The following is a 24,727-nucleotide window of genomic DNA, read 5'->3' as shown; positions in this document are numbered from 1 at the left end:
CTACCTAACTTGGAAGAGACTAAGCTGTCTTATACATTTTAGTTTTCAAATTTTATCAGAATTTGAAATACAAGAAAAAAAAAATGTTAAAGGTTGCATTTCCAAAAATAAAACATTAAAAGTTATATGGCTAAACATTAAGTAGATTCATATTAAATCTCTGTAACATGATTCAGTAATTACTTTCTTACCTCCTTATATATATTTAAAGGTATACATAAATTCTAAAATGAAAACACGAACTAAAAATAGAAGGAAAAAGTAAAGAAAAAAGAGGAGCAGATTATAAAATATAATCAGACAAATAAATATAAACCATGTATTTACAGAGTATGATAGATATTTTTATGGGGCACATGTTTACGTTTGAACTCGGGGATTTTCAGTCTTGACTCTCCTGACATTTTGGATTGGGTAAATCATTATTTTGAGGGATTTTTCCATGCTTTGTAGGATGTTTAATATTATTTCTAGTTTCTAACAATTATGATGCCACTAGTGACGGTCAAAAATATTTTCACATGTTGCCATATGTGTTTGGGGGACACAAAAACCCCTGATGAAGAACCATTGAAGTAAATTACTCATGGTGTTTGAAAGTAACTTTCAAAAAGTAAGTACAAGTTCGTTGCATGATTTAAATACAGTTCTTCTGGCACTTAGACCAGGTAATGATTTTTCTTTACTCTTACTAGGGACTCATAGATATAACGAATTATACTCAGTTCCTTAAAAAAGATAAATTTATTAATTTCAGGACTAATTTTGACATCATTATTTAATATTTACTGTTGATAATATACTGAAGAACAACTCAGAGCTATCCCGAGCATAGTTGAAGGCTTGGAAAATAGAATGAAGGCATGAAGTGGCATAATCATTCTGGTATTTATATAGATTCACCCCTGAGTTTAAAAATTATCTATAGGAAGACATGAATTCTGTGATTTTTAAAAATTAGTCTGCATTAAATATTATTAAATAATTTTAAATATTAAATATTTTTATTTATTAAATATTTTTCACCATTGATTTTGATGAAATTGTAGTTGGCAGTGATTTAAAAATTATATTACCTGGAATTCCCCATGATGCCATTCTCAGTTGTCACTTATGTATAGATCTTTAATGTCTTGCTTATCATAGTACTTGCCACACAGTCTCCTCTTAATGATTGGTCTGTAAAAGAATGTGCATCAGTCAAGGAGACTGGACTTTGTTTTGGAGGAGAAAAGAGAAAAGATAATGAGAATTTCTCTTAAGAATAACTTTATCCAATATAGAGGCCTCTCTTTTCCTGAGACTTTTGTCTTCTATTATTAAAAAAAATACTAGATGACAGTTAATATATTTTAATGCTTTTTGTTAGCATAGAAACAAGTTAGTCCTCCCATGACCACTCTCTGTTCTTGTTTTTAAAACTAGTCTGTCAGATCCTGATGTATAGTAACTATTAATTTAAAAAACATTTTGAACTAGGTATAGAATTTTTATTTTTTTGTGAAGATAAATGGAAAATTCATATCAGAATAGAATATCTTCTCACTTTCCTTAGACTGTGAGTTATTAAGAACCCAAGGGCCAGGTGAGGTAGCACATTGCCTTTATAATCCTAGCAACTGGGGAGGCTGAAGCAGGAGGTTTGTGAGTTTGAGGCTAGCCTCAGCAACTTAGCAAGATCCTGTCTCAAAATTAAAAGAAAATATATATATATATATCAAAAGGACTAGGGATATGGATCTGTGGTTAAGTGCCCTTGGGTTCAATGCTGGGTACCAAAAAAGAGAAGAATTCAATCCAAGGGCCTATTGAAAATATATTTTGACAGAAAAAAAATTGTACATGAAGTGATATAGTTACCAAAAGTATGATGTTTTAGATATAGATGATAATTTGGAGTCATGATTTGTATAATCATATATAGTCTATATTCTATTATATCATTATTGTATGTAGGAAGATATAAAATCACATTGCATCATCATTTGGTCCCATTCAGTTTTAATAAAATTATTACTTTGCACTTGAAAAGAAATAGCTAAAATTAAAAAAAATTTTTTTTAAAATCTTTTCTTTATCATCCTGGAAATTGCATGTTTTAAGAACATTTTTTATATGTCGGTTTTTATGGGGAGCAGATTTGAAGAACAAAGCCCAAGAATTGAGAATACCCAAACAAAATGTAATACTTTTGGATTATAGTAGGGAACTTTTTTTCATTACTTATAGGATATTTGGTGACAGTGAAGTATACCCAGGTAGACTGAAATGAAAGGTTGGGTCAAATGATTTTCTAGTATTTTTATTGCTTTATTTACACTGATTTGAACAATGAATTAATTTGTTCTTTATTTTTGAAATTATTGTTTTGGCAGAACTAAGTTCAGAAAATCTTAGAACCTGTTTTAAGATCATCAATGGCTATATCTTTTTATCATCAACAGAATTTTTACAGGTACGTTGAAGTAGTGTTTGTAAGAAATTAAGTAGTTATTATTATTGTTTGAAAGTAGAAGGTGCTCTTTCAAAATCTAAGATTATTTTGTTGTTTTAATAGGGAAAAATTCACTGTGAGCATTCCCCTCTGCAGGGAAGATGTGATGCATGCAGTTCCATTGTTAATGCAGAAAATGTGCTATTTAAATAAAACATCCTCATTTCTATAAAAATCAGTGTATCAATAAACTATTTTTGTGAGACATAATCTTTTTTCTTAACTCTAAGACTTCCAGTTGAGACTTCATATTCTTAGACCTTTAGCATGTACTTCCCAAATAGATTATAATGAGTCTAACATTGAATTTGTGCCTTTTTGATATGAGATGTATTCTTATATTGTCTTTTGATTGAATTTCAGACATATGCAGTGGGTCTTTGTCAGTCCTTTTGTGAGCTCTTAAAGGAAATTACTACAGAAGGTCAAGTGCAAGTGCTCAAGGTATTGTCATCTTTTTATCATCAACAGATGATTTTAAAAAAATCATTAAAAAAATGATTAATTGAATGTCTCTGAATGTTTTGCAAAGTTGAACCTTCATTTGGTTGTGGTTGTTGACAAGAAGAGTTGATGTAATTCTGAATATGGTATTTTATTTTAGCAAAATTCAATTGGTTTAATCTCCAGTTTCTATGGAATGATCACTGGAATTCTTGTTAAAATGTAATTCTGGATTTCCAACAATCTCAGCCGATTGGGATGTTGCCTGTTATGAGAACTCATTTTGTGTAGCAAGGTTTTAAAAACCAACGTTGTCTAAAGACTATCTTCAGTTTGCCTACTTTGGGGTCAGATTTTTCACTGTATACTTTGATAGTTTTAATTTGGCTTAGATGTTGAAGTTAGAGTACGAAGTTTGTTGGGATTGTGTATAATTAAAAACCAAAACCTTCAGAGTTGTATATTATCTTTATATAGTATACATATACAGAGTGTATATATATATATATATATACACACATATATGTATATGTATGTATATACAGAGTATATACATATATATGTTAAAGATATTGTGTTAAATATAATTTATTTACATGTAAGCATAAATATATGCATGAATCACTATTAAAACTTATCTTTACACATTTGTATTACACATACATACTTTATGTGTGGACTTTGAGAGAAGGTGTAGCTGTTGAATTTCTAATTTCTTAATTGGTCCTAAGTCAGATATGAGTTGAATTCTGGCCCTGAGAATGGCTCATGCCTGTAATATTAGCAACTCAGGAGGCTGAGGCAGGAGGATCACAACTTTGAGACTAGCCTCAACAATCTAGTGAGGCCCTAAGCAATGTAGCCAAGAACCTGTCTCAAAATAAATAAAAATAATGAGGGCTGTGAATTTAACTCAGTGGTAAAGTAAAGCACTCCTGGATTCAATCCACAATAACAACAACAACAAAAATACTGAATTCTGGTTAGACCAAGTGTTAACTATTATAACATAGTAGCATTTATGGTGTCAGAACCATGGCATTATCTTAAATCTGCAAAACTGACTTCCTACTGTGAAATGAAAAGGTGGTTTCTCAGAGGGTTTCATGGTAGAAAATGTATTTAAATGATCATAATAATTACAGCAGAAATCCAAAGTATGCTTTCTGGAATAAATGGGTAAAAGTTTGTATAGTTGGTAAAGTCTTATTTCATATTAACCAGTATGATGATAGATGTTACACATTTAATAAGAATATAGTCATGAATCATCAGTCTGAACTTAGTCTACTACTGTGTTATAGTATTTAATGAGTTGTTTTTCAAAGACACACACACATGTACACATTTAAAACTAGATACATAATTGCGGGTGATTGATTTGACTTTTAGATTGGTTATATTCAGTATCTTTTGCTAATTATTCAGTCATTTATCCTATAAATAAGGATCAGCAAATGTTTTCTATTAAGGACCAGGTAGTAAGTATTTGAGTCTATGTGAGCCTTATAATCTTTGTCTCAGTTATTCAAACTTGCTCTGTTAGTATGAATTTAGTCATAGATGATATTTAAATGAATGATCATGGCTATGTCTCAGTAATACCTTGTTTATAAAATCATGCAGTGAAGTTTGGTCCATGAGCAAAGTTTGCCAACTTCTGGTATTTGGTTGTTAGTACTCTTTTCTACTAAGCCTAGGCCTAAGAAAATGTTAATCTCTGCTCTTAAATCCTTCAGTCTTTTGGGAAGAGGAGACAAGGAAATAACCACTCAGTATTCAGTGTTATATAAATAGTGAATTTGAATCAGAAGCATCTCAAAATCATCTGATGAACTTCTTGAAAATTTAGGTAGAACACAGGACATTAATATGTAATTTTTTAAAAAGTTTCTCAGGTATTTTTTTCTTGCTAGGAACCATTGGTAACCATTTATGTTGCTCTGAGAATATAGACGTGATCATCTAAGTCAGCATTTTGCAAAGAACTGTTTTTAGGAAGAGGGATTTAAGATGTGAACTGAAAAGTAGCAGGATATAAAATCAATATGTATAAGTCTAATGCATTTCTATTCATAAGTGATTAATCCTCTGAAAGAGAAATTAAGAAAACCACTCCATTCACAATAGCTTAAAAGAAAAAAAAAAAATACTTGGGAATCAATTTAACAGAAGAGGTGAAAGACCTCAACAGTGAAAACTACAGAATACTGAAAAAAGAAATTGAAGAAAACCTTAGAAGATGGAAAGATCTCCCATGTTCTTGGATAGGCAGAATTAACATTGTCAAAATAAAATAGCCATACTATCAAAAGTGCTATACAGATTCAATGCAATTTCAATTAAAATCCCAATGACATTCTTTATAGAAATAGAGAAAGCAATCGTGAACTTCATCTGGAAGAATAAGAGACCTCGAATAGCAAAGCAGTCCTGAGCAGAATGAAGCAGGAGGTATCACAATACCAGACCTTCAGCTATACTACAGAGCAATAACAACAAAAGCAGCATTGTATTGGCACCAAAATAGACAGGCAGACCAGTGGTACAGAATAGAAGACACAGAGACAAACCCACAAAAATATAGTCACCTCATACTGGACAAAGGAGCCAAAAACGTACAATGGAGAAAAGATAGCCTGTTCAACAAATGGTGCTGGGAAAACTGGAAATCCATATACTGTAAAATGAAATTAAACCTGTATCTCTCACCCATATATACAGGCAATTAATAACTATATGAAAAAGTATTCAACAATCTCTAGTAATTAGAGAAATATATATTAACACAACTCTAATATTTCATCTAACTCCAATTAGAATGGCTATCATCAAGAACACAAACAATAATAGATGTTGGCATGGATGTGGGGGAAAAGGCACACTCATACATTGCTGGTGGAGTTGCAAATTGGTGCAGCCACTCTTGAAAGCAATATGGAGATTCCTCAGAAAACTTGGAATGGACCCACCTTTTGACCCAATTATCGCACTCTTCAGTTTATGCCCAAAGGACTTAAAATTAGTATATTACAGTAATGCTGCCACATCACTGTTCAATTCATAGTAACTGTATTGTGGAACCCACCTAGATGCTCTTCAGCAGATGAATGTGTAAAGATGCTGTGGTATATATACATGGTGGAATATTATTCAGCCATAAAGAAGAATAATATTATGGTATTTGCAGATAAATGGATGGAATTAGAGAATATCATGGTAATTGAAGTAAGCCAATTCCAAAAAACCAAAGACTGAATGTTTTCCCTGATAAGTGGATGATGATACATAATGGGGGTGAGGGGTGGGGGATGAGAGAAGAATGGAGGAACTTAAGATTACGTAGAGGCAAATGAGGGGGTGCGGGGGTATGAAAGATGGTGGAATGAAACAGACATCATTACCCTATGTACATGTATGATTACATGAATGGTATGAATACATCATGCACAACCATAGGAACAAAAAGTTGTACCCCATTCGTGTACAATGAATCAAAATGCAGTCTGTAAAAATTTTTAAAAATAAAAAAAGATATGAGCTGAGTTTTAAAAGCTGTGTAGGGGTTATTACTGCCAGAAAGAAAAAAAAAAAAAAAAACAGTATTTGCTAATTCAGGCAACCCTAGGAAGTGTGACTAAGACTAATAAAATGTGTAATACTACAGAGAAGTGAATAAGACTAAGACCAGAGAAAGTACTGTTAGGATTGTCTATTTAGGGTAAGAGTAATGGTGTTATTTAAAACATTTTTAGTGCCTGTTAACTGGAGTTATCATGCCTGTTTAAATGAAGTATTAATTTACAAATTGTCGAGAAAAGGAAGGTTCTTGAGATCATTAGGGACTGTATTGATTTCCTAGAGATATATAACAAAGTATCACAACTTTGGTTGTTTAAAACATCAGAAATTTATCTGTAATTTTTATTAATTTTATGATTCAAAATCAAGCTGTTGATAGGGCCATGCTTTCTGTAAAGGCCCCAGGGAAAATCAATTTCAAGTCTCTCTTAGTTCCTGCTGATCATTGTCAATTATTTTGGTGTTCTTTGACTTTGTACATGAATCACTTACTTCAGTCTCTGCCTCACATGACATCTCTCCACCCTTCTGTCTGTTTGTTTTCTTACAAGGATACCAGTTAGAATGAATTGAGTGCCAACCCTAATATCTTCATTTACTGGGATTATATGTGCAAAAACTCTTTTTCCAAATGTCACAGTCACAGGTACCAGAGGTTAGGGCTTCAGCCTACCCTTTTGGGGGGAAACAATTCAATTCATAACAGAAACTTCCTATTAAAAAAGTAAAATGGCTTTTGTGTGTGGGAAGTCATTGAGGGAAACTTGATCTGAGTGGGTTTTGTAAATGAAGGGACCCAATAGAAGGGAAGATGGTTTGCCAAGCCACAGTGGTGCATGTCTGTCATCCCAACAACTCTGGAGACAAGGCAGGAGGATTACAAGTTCAAGGACAGCCTAGGCAATTTAGGGAGAACCTGTCTCAAAATTAAAAATTGATAAGGGGTGGGGATGTAGCTCAGTAGTAAAGCACCCTTATTTTTAATCCCCAGTTTAAAAAAGAGAAAAGAATGGAGTATGATTCTAGTTTATATAAAGGAGAACAGTTTTTGGTTAGTGTTGATTTTCCACAGAAGTCCACTTATCAAATATATTCTTCAGAACTTTTATTTTTACTGTTTTACATTCAAATTCAAATAGAAATTTAAAACCAAAATAAAGACAGTAAATAGAGTAAGTATATGGCGGATATCTTTGGATTAATTTCATTTGACTTAATTTTGACTTAATTTTTTTGTTTCTTTTTTAGAGCAAGGAATTTACTAAAGAATGAGAATATATTCAGGTGGACTGGGAAGGAGTTAATAATAGGAATCTGTGCATGTGATTTATTGGGACCCTGGATACCTCAACCCTGATGTGCTGCACTTAGCTGTCAGTCCTTGCCCATATTAATTTTACAGTCTTTTTATAGCTCCAAAATTTACAAGTAACATTAGATATATTGTTTACTAAAATGGTTTATCACTTTTAACCCATAACATAGAGAGAGGGTAGCATGGCATACAAGACTATGGGTTGAAGAGAGACTGGCAAGTTAGAACGTTGGTTTGACTACTTCATAGCTGTGCGATGTGGACATGTTACTCTCACTTTTCATCTCTAAAATAGGGATAATAACTTCACCTATTTCTTAGGGTTGGTGTGAGGATAACTCAACCTTATGTATATAAAGCACTTATAACAATGCCTAGTGTGTAATGATCTAATATAAGTGTTGGCTATTTTTATGTAATTTTGTAGCCTGCCTCTGAGGAAAATAGGCTATATACGAGTAGACAAATTTATTTGGTTGCTAGATCTTTGGCTGTTAAAAAAACAAGGCAAACCAAGTTGTTCTACCTCATTTTTTTTTTTTTTTTTTACCATTTCTTCTAAATAAATGCTTAAATAAAGACTATTAAGTTTACTTTTAAAACTAAGCATATGATTTATACAATGACAATAGCTAATTATCCCAGTGACTCAGGAGGCTGAGGCAGGAGGATTGCAAGTTCAAAGTCAACCTCAGCAACTTAGCAAGGCCCTAAGCAAATTAGCAAGTGCCCCTGGGTTCAATCTCTGGGACCATAAAAAACAAAACAACAACAAAAAATTACACATCTCAGTTGATGCAATTAAAATTAATTGTATTTCTTCCCTTTCAGAGTAATGCAATATTTCAATTTTTTTAAGGGGGCGGGGGACAGGTACTGTGGATTGAACCCAGGAGTGCTTAACCACAGAGCCAATCCCCAGCCATTTTTATTTTTTTATTTTGAGTCAGGGTCTCACTGATTTGCTGAGGCTGGCTTTGTATTTGTAATTCTCCTACCTCAGCCTCCCAGTTCTCTGGGATTACAGGTATATACCTCTGTGACTGGCTGAAAATATTTTTTATTATGGAAAATTCCAAACTTATATACTGTGCACTACCATTGTAATTTTAATTCATATCTTTTCCCTTTTCCTTTTTTTTTGGGGGGGGGGTGGTGGGGGGTAATCTGGCATTGAACTCAGAGGCACTCAACCTCTAAGCCACATCCCCAATCCTATTTTGTATTTTCTTTAGAAACAGGGTCTCACTGAGTTGCTTGTTCCTTACCGTTGCTGAGGCTGGCTTTGAAACTCAGGATCCTCCTGCCTCAGCCTCCCAAGCCACTGGGATTACAGGTGTGGGCCACAGTACCCTTTCCTTTGAAGTGGAGATGGTGATATTACTCTATATTGTTCAAGCATATCTAACATTTTTTGCTTGCATGATTCAGCACAATGAGTTACCATCCAAATACATATTAAGGTATTTGTAACATTTAACATAGGTTTCAGATTAAGCTGGTTTCTCTTTAAGTATGGCAACAGTTAGGTCATTAATAGGGTACAAATACTTGAATTAAAAATTGAGATCTGATAATGTGTTTGACAGTATTTTTATATTTTTATTGCTATACGTAAAATCATATGTTTGACTTGAAATCTCAAACTGGATTTTGTTTTTTTAATAAATGGATACTAGGAATATACTAGTTATCACAAATTTTGTGTTTTTCTTATGTAAAGGAATATTTTAAGACAATGTCACATTTATTTTATGACAATGTCTGAAGGTTGAAAAAAATGCTCAAATTTTTTGAGTTTTCCCTGTTCTCAGAGTTCTAGTGTAGCTATAATAGTTTTTAGTATTAGTTCATTATTTTCATTTTTAGTATTTTTCAGATACTGTTTCTTAATATAGTATACTATATAACATTCTTAATATTTTTTTTACTAAATGTCACTGTTAGACTAATTCCTGACACTACCTGCAGGAAACATCTTTGTTCTTTGAAGCAGAAAATTACAATATTAGGAAAATTGAATAGAGAGATCAGTATGCCTGCTTAGGAGCAAATGGTTTAAAAGCAAAAATAGACCTTATTCTGTGACTTGAAATAAGTTATCTAGATGAGTACAATTATACTCTAAAAATACTTTAAATTGTTAGTAGTTTTTTAATTTGAAATATGTGGAGATATCACTTTGAGTTTTGAAATTCTAATTTCTTTCATATCATATCTAACATTAATGCATTATTGTTCATTCTCTGTGGCCTAAGATGACACAAATATTTTTACGATGTCATTTATTCTCTACTAATTATAATAGCTATTGTCATTATTTACTATATGCTGCATGTTTCTAAGAACATAATATGTAGAGTTCATTTAATCCTCTCATAAGCATATGATGGTAGTACTGTTCGAGCCCCATTTTTATTTATTTATTTATTTATTTTATTTTATTTTTTTAATTAAAATATTTTTTATTTTTACAAACACATTTTGATTCATTGTACCCAAATGGGGTACAACTTTTCATTTCTATGGTTGTGCACAATGTAGATTCACACCATTCATGTAATCATACATTTATATAGGGTAATACTGTCTGTTTCATTCTACTGTTTTTCCATCCCCACCCTTTCCTACCCCTTTTTCCTCTACGCCGTCCAAAGTTCCATCATCCCCCCTCCCCCCCCCCCCCCCAGTATATATCATCATCCACCTATCGGAGAAGACATTCGGCCTTTGGTTTTTTGGGGCTTGGCCTATTTCACTTAGCATGATATTTTCCAAATTCATTCATTTACCAGCAAATGCCATAATTTTATTTTTCTCTGTGAGTAATATTCCATTGTGTATATATACCACAGTTTCTTTATCCATTCATCAATTGAAGGGCATCTAGGTTGGTTCCACAATCTACCTATTGTAAATTGAGCAGCTGTAAACATTGATGTGGCTGCTTCACTATAGTATGCTGATTTTAAGTCTTTTGGGTATAAACCGAGGAGTGGGATAGCCGGGTCAAATGGTGGGTCCATTCCAAGTTTTCTGAGGAATCTCCATACTGCTTTCCAGAGTGGCTACACCAATTTGCAACTCCACCAGCAATGTAAGAGTGTGCCTTTTTCCCCACATCCACACCAACACTTATTATGGCTTGTGTTCTTGATAATAGCCATTCTCGTTAGAGTTAGATGAAATCTTAGGGTGGTTTTAATTTGCATTTCTCTAATACTAGGGATGATGAGCACTTTTTCATATATTTGTTGATCACCTGTATATCTTCTGTGAAGTGTCTGCCCATTTCCTTAGCCCATTTATTAATTGGGTTCTTTGTATTTTGGGTGTAAAGTTTTTTAAGTTCTTTATGAACTTTGGAGATGAGTGCTCTGTCTGAAGTGTGTGTGGAAAATATTTCTCCCACTCTGTAGAGAGAATATTTTCACGTTAATTGTTTTCTGTGCTGAGAAAAAGCTTTTTAGTTTGAATCTGTCCCATTCATTGATTCTTGCTTTTATTTCTTGCACTATGGGGGTCTTGTTAAAGAAGTCTGGTCCTAAGCCAAAGTGATAGAGATTCAGGCCTACTTTTTCTTCTATTTGGTGAAGGGTTTCAGGTCTAATTCCTAGATCTTTGATCCATTTTGAGTTGAGTTTTGTACAGGGTGAGAGATAGGGGTTTAATTTCATTTTACTGCATATGGATTTCCAGTTTTCCCAGCACCATTTGTTGAACAGGCTATCTTTTCTCCATTGTAAATTTTTGGCACCGTTGTCTAGTATGAGGTTACTGTACTTATGTGGGTATGTCTCTGTGTCTTCTATCTTGTACCATTGATCTATCTGTCTGTTTTGGTCCCAGTACCATGCCATTTTTGTTACTATTGCTCTATAGCAGAGTTTAAGGTCTGTATGGTAGAGTTTAAGGTCTGTTATAGTGATACCTCCTGCATCACTCTTCCTGCCCAGGATTGCTTTGGCTATTCTGGGTCTTTTGTTCTTCCAGATGAATTTCATGATTGTTTTGTGTGTTTCTATGAGAAATGTCACAGGGATTTTCATTGGAATTGCATTAAATCTGTATAGCGCCTTGGGAAGTTTGGCCCTTTTGATAATATTAATTCTGCTTATCTGAGAACATGGGAGATCTTTCCATCTTCTGAGGTCTTCCTCAAATTCTTTCTTCAATGTTTTGTAGTTTTCATTGTAGAGATCTTTCACCTCTTTGATTAGATTGATTCCCAAGTATTTTATTATTTTTTTTTCTGAGGCTATTGCGAATGGAGTTGTTTCCCTCATTTCCCTTTCAGATGTTTCATCGTTTATGTATATAAATGCTTTAGATTTATTTGTGTCGATTTTATATCCTGCTATTTTGCTGAATTCATTTATTAGGTCTAGAAGTTTTCTGGAGGACTTTTTGGATCCTCTAAATAGAGAATCATGTCATCAGCAAATAGTGACAGCTTGAGTTTCTCTTTTCCTATTCATATCCCTTTAATTTCTTTAGTCTGTCTAATTGCTCTGGCTAGTATTTCAAGTACGATGTTGAATAGAAGTTGTGAAAGAGGGCATCCCTGTCTTGTTCCCGTTTTTAAAGGGAATGCTTTCAGTTTTTCTCCATTAAGAATGATGTTGGCCATGGGCTTAGCATAAATAGCCTTTACAATGTTCATCTATGTTCCTACTGTCCCTATTTTTTTCTGGTGTTTTGAGAATGAAGGAGTTTTGTATTTTGTTGAATGCTTTTTCTGCGACAATTGAAATAACCATATGATTCTTATCCTTAAGTCTATTGACATGGATTACATTTATTGATTTATGGATGGTGAACCAACCTTGCATTCCTCATATGAACCCCACTTGATCGTGGTGCACTATCTTCTTAATATACTTTTGGATACAGTTTGCAAGGATTTTGTTAAGGGTCTTTGTGTCTATATTCATCAAGGATATTGGTCTAAAATTTTCTTTCCTTTATGTGTCTTTGCCTGGTTTGGGTATGAGGGTGATATTAGCTTCGCAGAATGAGTTCGGTAGGGTTCCCTCCTTTTCTATTTCCTGGAATACTTTGGGAAGTATAGGAATGAGTTCTTCTTTGAAGGTTTTGTAGAACTTGATTGAGAATCCATCTGGTCCTGGGCTTTTCTTGGTTGATAGGCTTTTAATGGCTTCTTCTATTTCATTGCTTGATATTGATCTGTTTAAATTGTGTATGTCCTCCTGGTTCAGTTTGGGAGGATCATATATCTCTAGAAATTTGTCGATGTCTTTGGTATTTTCTGTTTGGTTGGAATATAGATTTTCAAAGTAGCTTCTCATTATGTTATGTATTTCAATGGTGTTGTCATATTTCCCCCTTTTCATCACAAATTTTAGTAATTTGAGTTTTCTCTCTCCTCTTTGTTAGTGTGGCTAAGGGTTTTTCTATTTTGTTTACTTTTTCAAAGAACCAACTTTTTGTTTTGACAATTTTTTGAATTGTTTCTTTTGTTTCAATTTCATTGATTTCAGCACCGATTTAATTACTTCCTGTCTTGTACTACTTTTGGTGTTGTTCTGTTCTTCTTTTTCTAGGGCTTTGAACTGTAATGTTAGGTCATTAAGTTGCTGACTTTTTATTCTTTTCTTGAATGTGCTCCATGCAATGAATTTTCCTCTTAGGACTACTTTCATAGTGTCCCAGAGATTTTGATATGTTGTATTGTCGTTCTCATTTACCTCTAAGAATTTTTTAATCTCCTCCCTGATGTTTTCTGTTATCCATGCTTCATTCAGTATCATATTATTTAGTCTCCAGGTGTTGGAGTAACTTCTGTTTTTTTATTTTGTCATTGATTTCTAATTTCATTCCATTATGATCTGATCGAACACAAGGCAGTATCTCTATTTTTTTGCATTTCCTGAGGGCTGCTTTGTGGCATAACATATGGTCTATTTTTGAGAAGGTTCCATGTGCTGCTGAGAAGACAGTGAATCCGCTCATTGATGGATGGACTATTCTGTACATGTCTGTTAAGTCTAGGTTATTGATTGTGTTATTGAGTTCTATTGTTTCTTTGTTTAGTTTTTGTTTGGAAGATCTATCCAGTGGTGACAGCGGTATGTTAAAGTCACCCAGAATTATTGTGTTGTGGTTTGTTTGATTCCTGGAATTGAGAAGGATTTGTTTGATGTATAGGGTGCACCATTGTTTGGGGCATAAATATTTACAATCTTTATGTCTTCCTGATTTATGGTTCCCTTAAGCAGTATGAAATGTCCTTCTTTATCTCTTCTGACTAACTTTAGCTTGAAGTCCACTTTATCTGAAATAAGGATGGAAACCCCTGCTTTTTTACTGAGTCCATGTGCATGGTAGATTTTTTCCCATCCTTTCACCTTTAGTGTGTGGATGTCTTTTTCTATGAGATGAATCTCTTGTAGGCAGCATATTGTTGGGTCTTTCTTTTTAATCCATTCTGCCAGTCTATGTCTTTTGATTGATGAGTTTAGGCTATTGACATTCAGGGTTATTATTGAGATATGATTTGTATTCCCAGTTATTTGGGCTTATTTTTGGTTTTTTAACTTGGCTTGGTTTCTCCTTTGAATGGATTTTCCGTTAAGGTAGTTCCTCTCTTTGCTGACCTACATTGTTGTTTTTATTTTCTCCTTGTGCACTATTTTGTTGAGAATATTCTGTAGTGCAGGCTTTCTATTTGTAAATTCTTTAGTTTTTGTTTATCATGGAAGGATTTTATTTCATCTTCAAATATGAAGGTAAGTTTTGCTGGTATAGGATTCTTGGCTGGCAACCATGTTCTTTCAGAACTTGAAATATGTTGTTCCAGGCCCTTCTAGCTTTTAGAGTTTGGGCTTAGAAATCTGTTGATATCCATATTGGTTTCCCCCTATATGTAATCTGATGCTTTTCTCTTGAAGCCTTCAAAATCCTATTTTTATTTTGAATGTTAGGCATTTTCATTATAATGTGCCTTGGTGTGGATCTGTTGTGATTTTGTGCATTGGTGTTCTGTAAGCCTCTTGTATTTGACTTTCCATTTCATTCTTCAGGTTTGGGAAATTTTCTTTTTTTTTTTTTTTTTTTTTTTTTTTGTCTTTTAACCAACATATTTATTTTTTTCTTTTCTTTTTTTCTTTTTGATTACTTTTTTTAAATTAAAAATCATAAATTTACATAGGGCAGTGTTGTTTGATTCATTCTGTTATTTTTTTCCCTTCCCCCCTCCCCTCCCACCCCTCTTTTCCCTCTATACATTCCTTTCTTCCTCCATTCTTACCACCCTCCTTATCCCTAACCCTAAACCTAACCCTAACCCTAACACTAACCCCTCCTACCCCCCCATATGTCCTCATCCGCTTATCAGCGAGATCATTCGTCCTTTAGTTTTTTGAGATTGGCTTATCTCACTTAGCATGATATCCTCCAATTTCATCCATTTGCCTGCGAATGCCATAATTTTGTCATTCCTCATGGCGGAGTAATATTCCATTGTGTATATATGCCACAGTTTCTTTATCCATTCATCAACTGAAGGGCATCTAGGTTGGTTCCACAATCTGGCTATAGTGAATTGAGCAGCTATGAACATTGACGTGGCTGTATCTCTGTAGTATGCTGATTTAAGTCCTTTGGGTATAGGCCAAGGAGTGGGATAGCTGGGTCAAATGGTGGTTCCATTCCAAGCTTTCTGAGGAATCTCCATACTGCTATCCAGAGTGGCTGCACTAGTTTGCAACCCCACCAGCAATGTATGAGTGTACCTTTTTCCCCACATCCTCGCCAACACCTATTGTTGCTTATGTTCTTGATAATCACCATTCTAATTGGGGTGCGATGAAATCTTAGGGTAGTTTTGATTTGCATTTCTCTTATTACTACAGATGTTGAACATTTTTTCATATATCTGTTGATTGCTTGTACATCTTCTTCTGTGAAGTGTCCATTTCTTTAGCCCATTTGTTGATTGGATTATTTGTATTCTTGGTGTAGAGGTTTTTTGAGTTCTTTATAGATTTGGGATATTAGCACTCTATCTGAAGTATGAGTGGCAAAGATATTCTCCCACTCTGTAGGCTCTTCTTCACATTACTGATAGTTTCCTTTGCTGAGAGAAAGCTTTTTAGTTTGAATCTATCCCAGTTGTTGATTCTAGCTTTTATTTCTTGTGCTATGAGAGTCCTGTTAAGGAAGTCTGCTCCTAAGCCAACAAGTTGAAGGTTTGGACCTACTTTTTCTTCTATAAGATGCAGGTTCTCTGGTCTGATTCTGAGGTCCTTGATCCATTGTGAGTTGAGTTTTGTGCACGGTGAGAGATAGGGGTTTAATTTCATTCTGTTGCATAATTTTCCAGTTTTCCCAGCACCATTTGTTGAAGAGGCTATCTTTTCTCCATTGCATATTTTTGGCCCCTTTGTCTAGTATGAGAAAATTGTATTTATTTGGGTTTGTGTCCGTGTCCTCTATTCTGTACCATTGATCTACCTGTCTATTTTGGTACCAATACCATGCCGTTTTTGTTACTATTGCTTTGTAATAGAGTTGAAGATCTGGTATTGCGATACCCCCTGCTTCGCTCTTTCTCCTTAGGATTGCTTTAGCTATTCTGGGTTTCTTATTCTTCCAAATGAATTTCATAATTGCTTGCTCTATTTCTGTAAGGTGCATCATTGGGATTTTAATTGGAATTGCATTGAATCTATATAGCACTTTTGGTAGTATGGCCATTTTGACAATATTAATTCTTCCTATCCATGAACATGGGAGATCTTTCCATCTTCTAAGGTTTTTCTTTAATTTCTTTCTTTAGTGTTCTGTAGTTCTCATTGTAGAGGTCTTTCACCTCTTTTGTGAGATAGATTCCCAAGTATTTTATTTTTTTTCATGCTATTGTGAATGGGGTAGTTTTCCTAATTTCTCTTTCTGAAGATTCATCACTTACGTATAGAAATGCATTGGATTTATGAGCATTGATCTTGTAACCTGCTACTTTACTGAATTCACTTATGAGTTCTAAGAGTTTTCTGGTGGAATTTCCAGGTTCCTCTAAATATGTAATCATGTCATCATCGAACAGGGATAGTTTGAGTTCCTCTTTTCCAATTCGTATTTCTTTAATTTCTTTGGTTTGTGTAATTGCTCTGGCTAGAGTCTCAAGAACAATGTTGAATAGAAGTGGTGAAAGAGGGCATCCCTGCCTTGTTCCAGTTTTTAGGGGGAATGCTTTTAGTTTTTCACCATTTAGAATGATATTGGCCATGGGCTTAGCGTAGGTGGCCTTCACAATGTTAAGGAATGATCCCACTACCCCAATTTTTTCTAGTGTTTTGAGCATGAAGGGATGCTGTATTTTATCGAATGCTTTTTCTGCATCTATTGAAATAATCATGTGATTCTTAACTTTTAGTCTGTTGATATGGTGAATGACGTTTATTGATTTCCGGATGTTGAACCAACCTTGCATCCCTGGGATAAAACCCACTTGATCGTGGTGCACTATCTTTTTAATATATTTTTGTATGCGATTTGCTAAAATTTTGTTGAGAATTTTTGTGTCGATGTTCATTAAGGATATTGGTCTGAAATTTTCTTTCCTCGATGTATCTCTGTCTGGTTTAGGTATCAGGGTGATATTGGCTTCATAGAATGAGTTTGGGAGGGTTCCCTCCTCTTCTATTTTATGGAATGCTTTGAGAAGTATTGGAATGAGCTCTTCTTTAAAGGATTTGTAGAACTCAGCTGAGAACCCATCTGGTCCCGGACTTTTCTTTGTTGGTAGGCTTTTGATGACTTCTTCTATTTCATTGCTTGGAATTGATTTATTTAAGTTGTGTATGTCCTCCTCGTTCAGTTTAGGTAATTCATATGTCTCTAGAAACTTGTTGATGTCTTCGAGGGGGCTGGGCTGCTTGGGGGAGTCCCTGGCGCCTTGTGCTCGTCTCTGAAGCAACCTGCAGGTGGGCCGGAGCTGGCAGCGGGGCGGGGCGGAGCTGGCCGCGCTGCTTCTGTGCAGAAGGGCTCTCACTGGGGGGCCTGCTCCGCAGGCTGGAGGATCTGTCCCTGTGGGAGGAGCCCACCGCCAGACTGCACAGAAGCTGCCTGGGGGAGACGCTATCTGCCCTGTCCTACTCTAATAAGCCACTCGAATCCGGGCCTGCTGCCCAGCTAAGCTTCGCTGGGTGGGGGAGACTCACCCCGTGGTTCTATTTTAGTCTGAGTCTCTCAATGCCTCCCCTTCTTGAATCCTGGGTTCTGGAGCGACTGAAGATGCAGTCACCCTCTAGTCCGCCATCTTAGATCGCCCCGTGGAAAAAGCCTGCAGCTGGAGGGGGTCAAGGCTGCCTGGAGAGGTCTCTGGCTGCCCAGCCCTGGTCCCAGAAACCTCTTGCATGTCGGAGGTCTCCGCTGGCTTGGGGACCCGTGGCTGGCTCTGCTGGGAAATTTTCTGATAGTCTTTCATTGAATAGGTTATTTATTCGTTTGGCTTGTGTCTCTGTGCCTTCCTCAGTCCCGGTAAATTCTTAATTTGGCCTTTTTCATACTGTCCCATAATTCTTGGAGATTGTTTTCATGATTTCTTACCGTATCCTCTGTTTGGGTAACTTTATTTTCAAGATTAAATATTTTGTCTTTATTGTCTGAGGTTCTGTCTTCCAAGTGGTCTGGTCTGTTGGTGATGCTTTCCATTGAGTTTTTTATTTGGTTTATTGTTTCCTCCATTTCAAGGATCTCTGTTTGGTTTTTTTTGAGAATCTCTATCTCTTTGTTGAAATGATCTTTTGCTTCCTGCAGTTGCTCTTTCAACTGCTTATTGGTATGATCATTCATTGCCTGCTTTTGGTCTCTTATCTCATCCTTTGCTTCACAAATCATTTTAATCATGTATAATCTGAAGTCCTTTTCTGACATTTCTTCTATCATACTGTCACTGAATTCTATTAATATAGAATTTAGATTTGTTTAGATCTTTTTCTTCCCTTGTTTTTTCAGGTTGTTCGTGTATTTTCCCCTCTAGCAGTGCACATCTTGGGGTAGTGGCTTTTTTCCGTCCTATAGGCTTATCTCTCTCTCTCTCTCTCTCTCTCCTCTTCTCTCTCTCTCGCTCTATATATATATATATATATATATATATATATTATGAACCCTATAGGTTTCCAAAACCTTTCTTTTAAGTGGGAGATCAATATTAGCAGCACCTAGTTTCAGACAGTAATGCAACCCGAAACCAAATAGCCTCTGTGAGGACATTAACAATACTGTTATAGTAAACAGAATGAGTTCAATTATTATCTTCAGTATAACAAACAGATTTGCAATAAGGTCTATAGTTTCTAATGAAATACAAAGAGGATGCTGAGGGATATAGGATGTAGCTGTTAATGGGAAAAGAAAAGAATATATCTACGTGCTAGATCATAGAAAGAGTGAGAGTGTAATCAAAAGAAGTCCGTTGTTAGCATGTAAAAAGGGAGAAAGAGACTCTGAGAGAACAGGTAAACAAAAGGAAAAGAGAGCAAGAAAAGTAAAGAAATAAAAATTAAAAATTTTCAATAAGAAGAAAAAAGAAAATCTACACTCTAACAGTCATGTAGTTTTCAAACCTCACAGTCTTCAGTAGCCTGATGTATGAGAGGTATCAGAGCTTCCAGTCTCCAGTAGTCATCTCAAGATGGGATTTGCCCCACCTAAAGATGGGAGATGCAGCTTCCAGGATTATCCAAGATGGCTGCTCTGGCTTTCAAATGTGTTGGCAAATGGGGAGCTGCAGCTCGGGGTATGAGCGTGGTCAGCAGGAGGTCCTGGAGGCCAGGTGCAGTTGGTCGGGCAGGGCTCCTAGAGTTGGGATGTCGGTCTGGTTGCAGGATCCTGGAGGCGGGGTGCAATCAGTCAATCTTCGGGTTCTGGTGGCGGGGAGCAGTCAGTCAATGTGAGGGCCCCAGAGGCAGGGAGTTTTTGGTTGGGCTGAGGGATCCTGGAGACGGGGTTCAGTGAGTCCAGCCAGGGGGCCTACAAGTCCTGGCTGTTCTCTCAAAATGTGGCAGTCACGTGTAACCAAACCTGCAGGTACTGTGACAATGAACTTCCAGGCAACAGCAGGCAGCTGGTGCTCCACTGGCAGTCTGTGGTCAGTCTACTGACTGCTGTCGGGCGATAGATCGGAAGGTAAACCTCAGGCAGTGGGTGATGGGTAGATGAAAGGCAGGCGATGGATGGACAGGCAAGCGGCAGGAAAATGGCTGTTGATAAGCTCTAGACAGTAAGCAGTCTGCACTCAAAAAATAGTCGATATGCTTGCCCCCATTTTTACAGATGAGAAGTTAAATAATAATTACCTGATTTTTCCAAGGTCACACAGCTAATAGTATTGGAGCCATGACTTTTAGGATCCATGCTCTTAACCACTTTGTATTCAGTGTAAGCCTAAATCAAGACTATAGAGTCTTAGGCAGAAACAAATAATCCTGTATTTTTCACAGGGTTTTAAAAAAGAAAAAATCTATTGCAGGTGTATTCAGAAAAGGTAAATACAAAAATTTCTATTGGTAACAGCAAAATAGTAATAAAAAGTAGTAATAGGTGATTAAATGATTAGAAGCATATTCAACCATAAAGTGGAGTGCTATACACTTTCAAAAGGGATGAAGATTTTGTATTTCAGAGTGATCTTCAGAATACATATAAGACAGAATAATATATGACTGTTCCATATGAATTTCCCCACAGACATCTTAAATTCAATACATCAGCAGCACCTTATTGTTATTATTGGCACCAACAGCTGTACCCAATCGACCAAAACTGAAAACTATAAGAAATGCAAAACTTCTTCATCTTTGGCCCACTGTTCAATTGTTTTTCTATATACAATAAATTCTACTTTGAATTCTCTCTTGATTTTTTTCCACGTTCCTTACCCCAGTCTGATAATGGCATTTTTCTGCATAGTTTTTCAGAACTATCTCATCTTCTCCACCTAGATTTATACTTTTACTGCATATAAAGGGGCTAATAAGAGATGGATCCTCAAGTCAGAATGCCCATGTGTATATGATGACTCCAGTACTTACTAGCTATGTGAACCTTTGGACTACAGATATTCCATTTTAGCTCTGAAATACTTGTGGGTTGTTTACGTAATAACTATAACTTTATATATTAATAAAATGCATGATAGAGCATTTGTTTGTATTTAATTATATATGTAATGACAATATTTTTAAAGTCATAAATATATATACATAACTATGTTTCAAGTTTTTATTTGTTGCTTTTCATACTGTCTTTTTTTTTTTTTTTTTTTTTTGCAGTACTGGGGATTGAACCCAGGGCCTCGTGCTTGCAAGGCAGGCACTCTACCTACTGAACTATCTCCACCAGCCCTTCATACTGTCTTATGCATATGTGGTTCTCTGACCCCTTACATCAGTTCTGAACTCCCATCTACAAGGATTCTTATGGATTGGGACAACAACCACAGCTATATATTATGCCATAAATTCTCTTCAGATCCTCCTTCTCTTCCCTTCTCTATTCTGTATATAAATTAATCAAGAGTTTTCTATGATATGGTTTAGAACAACTAGATATTAAAAGTTTTTTTAAAAAGCTATAGTCAGACTCCTCTATCCAGACTCCTTGCTCAGGGATGACCACTTATATTGCTTAGAGCTGATTTTTATGTTACTCTGTGTCTTTAAATAATACCTTTGCATTCATGACATTTATTGACTTTGAACCTCCTCTTTATCTCCATCTTCCAAATAAAGTTGTATTCTTACATCTTTTTGTTTGTTTTTTATTTGTTCTTTTTAGATATACATGACAATGGAGTATATTTTGACATTATACATACATGAAGCATTACTTATTCTAATTAGGATCCCATTCTAGAGATTGTACATGATGTGGAGTTACACTGGTCCTGTGTTTATATATGAGGATAGGAAAGTCATGTCCCATTCATTCTACTGTCTCCTATTTCCATCCATTACATCTATTTTTAATGTTCACTTTAAAATTCCTGGGTTTCCTGTTCAAAGTTGAGATGTATAGTAGCTGTGATTACTTCTTTTTCTGGATAACTTTTTTGTAGTTTTTGACATTAATAATTATCTTTTGTTTTGGTATAGATATTATATATACTAAACTCTCTGACAGATGTCTTAGCTCAATATGTTTAGACACGTCCAGTGTTCTATTATTCCAATTTTCAAGAAGTATCTTCCAAGACATGCTAACTTTCCACTCCCAGCTCCTTTTCCTCCAAGATCGTAGTTTTTCTTATTCGTAGTGCTCTGTAGTTTTACAATTGTGTTACTTAATGTGGCTTATAAGTCTTTCTCTGGTATTGATGGCATTTTAGTTTAGAAGCAATCTGTTTTAGAACCCTTTACAGAAAGCACACTATCTTTCTCTCCTGAAGTGGCAGTGGATTGCCCAGATATGAGAAGTTTGTGGTACCGGAGATCAAACTCAGAGCCTTGCATATGCTAGGCAAGTGACAGCTGAGCCATATCCCCAACCCACACTATTTCTTAAGTATATTTTCAACAGTTGTCTTCTTTCCTTGTCTTATTTTCAGTCTTTATTTTTCTTCCTATTTTTAGCTTCCATTTCTCTTTAGAAAAGTTTGTGGTCCTAATAGTTCCTGTGTTTTCACAGCTTCTCAACTTTCTCCATTGCCATCTTAGGACTCAGCTTTATCTGATGTGATGAGTCAGTTTCCTCTTTAATTCTTCTCTCCTTCTTTAATCCCCTTTGTGTTCTTAAACTTATGTCTCCCTGCCTCAAACATCCTTTTATTGTAGTTTTGGTGAGGTTTCAGGAGGAAATGATGTTAAATGTGTTTAACAATCAACATGTAGCCTTACTTTTCACTCACAGGTAAATAGAGTGTCTAGTGACGTCTACCTCTAAGACTGTCTACTAGTCTACATATTTTCCTAATTTGTCTCTTTTCTTCCTAGATCTAATTTTTTAAAAAATAAACTTAATTGAGTTCAGATTTAATTCTATTTTGAATCTTATCTCCTCTCAGGATTGGTATCTTATCCCTGTATCACTTCGTGGATGGTACGGTGCTTGGGACACAGAAAGTTTTATATTTTAATATTCCAGAGGGGAATTCCCTTTACTTGTTACTCCAAATTAAAGAATGTTGTCAACCATTTGTGCTACTTGTTTACCTTAGGAATGTTTGGAAATGCTGGTCCTGTTTCTGAATGTCACAGTGTTTGGAGCACAGTGTTGTCACTTAATGGCAGGGACACTGGAGGTGCTAAAAACCCTTCATTGCATGGAATGGTTATGCAGGGTAAACAGTGATCTTTAGAAGCACTGGTGGAAGTCACAAGAGAAACCTGGCTCTGTCCTGAGGCTCGTACCTCTCAGCCATTGTCTTCTCATTCCCACCTCACAAGTTGTTGGGCTGAAAGCATAGGATAGAAATCCTTCTTGGTCCTCATTGCTGCTTCCTGACCTCTGTCCTTCCTTATTCTGAAAAAAAATAAAACCAACAAACAGAAAAATATCACTCCCCTTTGAACTGGATGTCTACCCATCTTTGTTACAGAGGGAACATCTAGCTTATGAAAATAATTTGCATTTCAAGTTTTTTATATGGAAAGGTAACACAACTAATATCTAAAAGTAAAAAAAATTGATTTCTAATTTAATAAATATGTAGTATATATACAACATGCCCCTTTGGTTTATTGATAAACTTATTTTTGGACTGTGGGAATTGGTGTTATAGTTTGCCTTTTCACGATTAAAAACCAGTACTTTTTAAATGCCTTGCTGCCTCTATTAGTGTAACATTTTCTAAAGATTATTTGTTTAAAATGGAAGGGTAACAATTACCTTAACAGCATGCTGCCTACATTATCACAATGTGATCAAATATAATCCTGTGCAAGATTTTTAAATGCATCTAAATATTATATACCTTTTTAATTGAATTGCAGTTTTTAATAGATCATTTTGTAAAAGGGTATCTAGTACCAGAATATAGCATACCTCATGTATTTGTGTATATTCTCAAATTATATGTATGATATTTAATGTAGTACTTTTAAATGAAGCAATGACTTATAGCATTGAATTCACCAGTGTGCCTTTCTGGTTTTTAGGTTGTGGAAAATGCCCTTAAAGTGAACCCAGTATTAGGTCCACAAATGTTTCAACCGATTCTACCTAGTGTTTTCAGGGGTATTATAGAAGGAGAGGTAAGTTTTTTAAATCTTCTAAGGATAACGATTGGACTCCATGGTTCTAGTTTTCAGTTTTCTCCTTCATTGGAAAATCATTTCTCCCTCATTGGCAAATGTAAAAGGAAAGTTTTTCTTATCAAATTAAATAATTTTCAGGATAGTTGTATACCTTTGATTTTTTCAAACTTTCCCACATAGAAAATACAGATTTCTTTTGACATCCCATCTCTTTCACTCATATACTTGTATATTCACATACAATGATTTGACATAAACCAATATTTAGTAACTTAATTCTAGTACCTTACTTTTGAGAATATGAAGGGGGAAAATAGTGCTAGTATTGTTACAGACTGAGTATATGAAACTACTGGCTATTTTCCAAGTCCAGCTTTTAAATAGATCCCTGTAATGATATATTCTGTGTAAGTATACCATTGACAAATAGTCTTTCTTTTTATATATATTGATACATGCATAATATATGTATAATCCATATAAATATATGTAAGTATTTTCCAGGTATTAGGTATATTTAATAATTTAGTGAGAACTCAATGTTGCCAATTCATTTTAAAGAGAAGCAATATGAAGGAGAATGTTTTTTATACTCCTGTTGATTGTTACCATATCGGTGATTGTTGATAATCATACTTATAACTTAACACAATTTTGCATTTGCTGTATTTC

At 35.1% G+C, this 24,727-nt stretch overlaps 1 protein-coding gene across 1 annotated transcript in view; it reads left to right on the top strand.

Annotated features, from left to right (window-relative positions):
* The window catches only part of IPO11 (importin 11), a 192,766-nt gene that overhangs the window by 111,659 nt on the left and 56,380 nt on the right, over nucleotides 1-24,727 (top strand). Inside the window, exons 22-24 of the mRNA XM_079144443.1 lie at nucleotides 2,376-2,455; nucleotides 2,858-2,938; nucleotides 23,957-24,052. Of these exons, the coding sequence (XP_079000569.1) occupies nucleotides 2,376-2,455; nucleotides 2,858-2,938; nucleotides 23,957-24,052 (257 nt within the window). The remainder of the gene's footprint in view (nucleotides 1-2,375; nucleotides 2,456-2,857; nucleotides 2,939-23,956; nucleotides 24,053-24,727) is intronic.

This window comes from Sciurus vulgaris (assembly GCF_902686455.1).
Source record: "Sciurus vulgaris genome assembly, chromosome: 6".
NCBI classification, from domain to species: Eukaryota; Metazoa; Chordata; class Mammalia; order Rodentia; family Sciuridae; genus Sciurus; species Sciurus vulgaris.
Note: the sequence above shows the minus strand (reverse complement) of the source record. Positions and strands in the feature narration are given on the sequence as shown.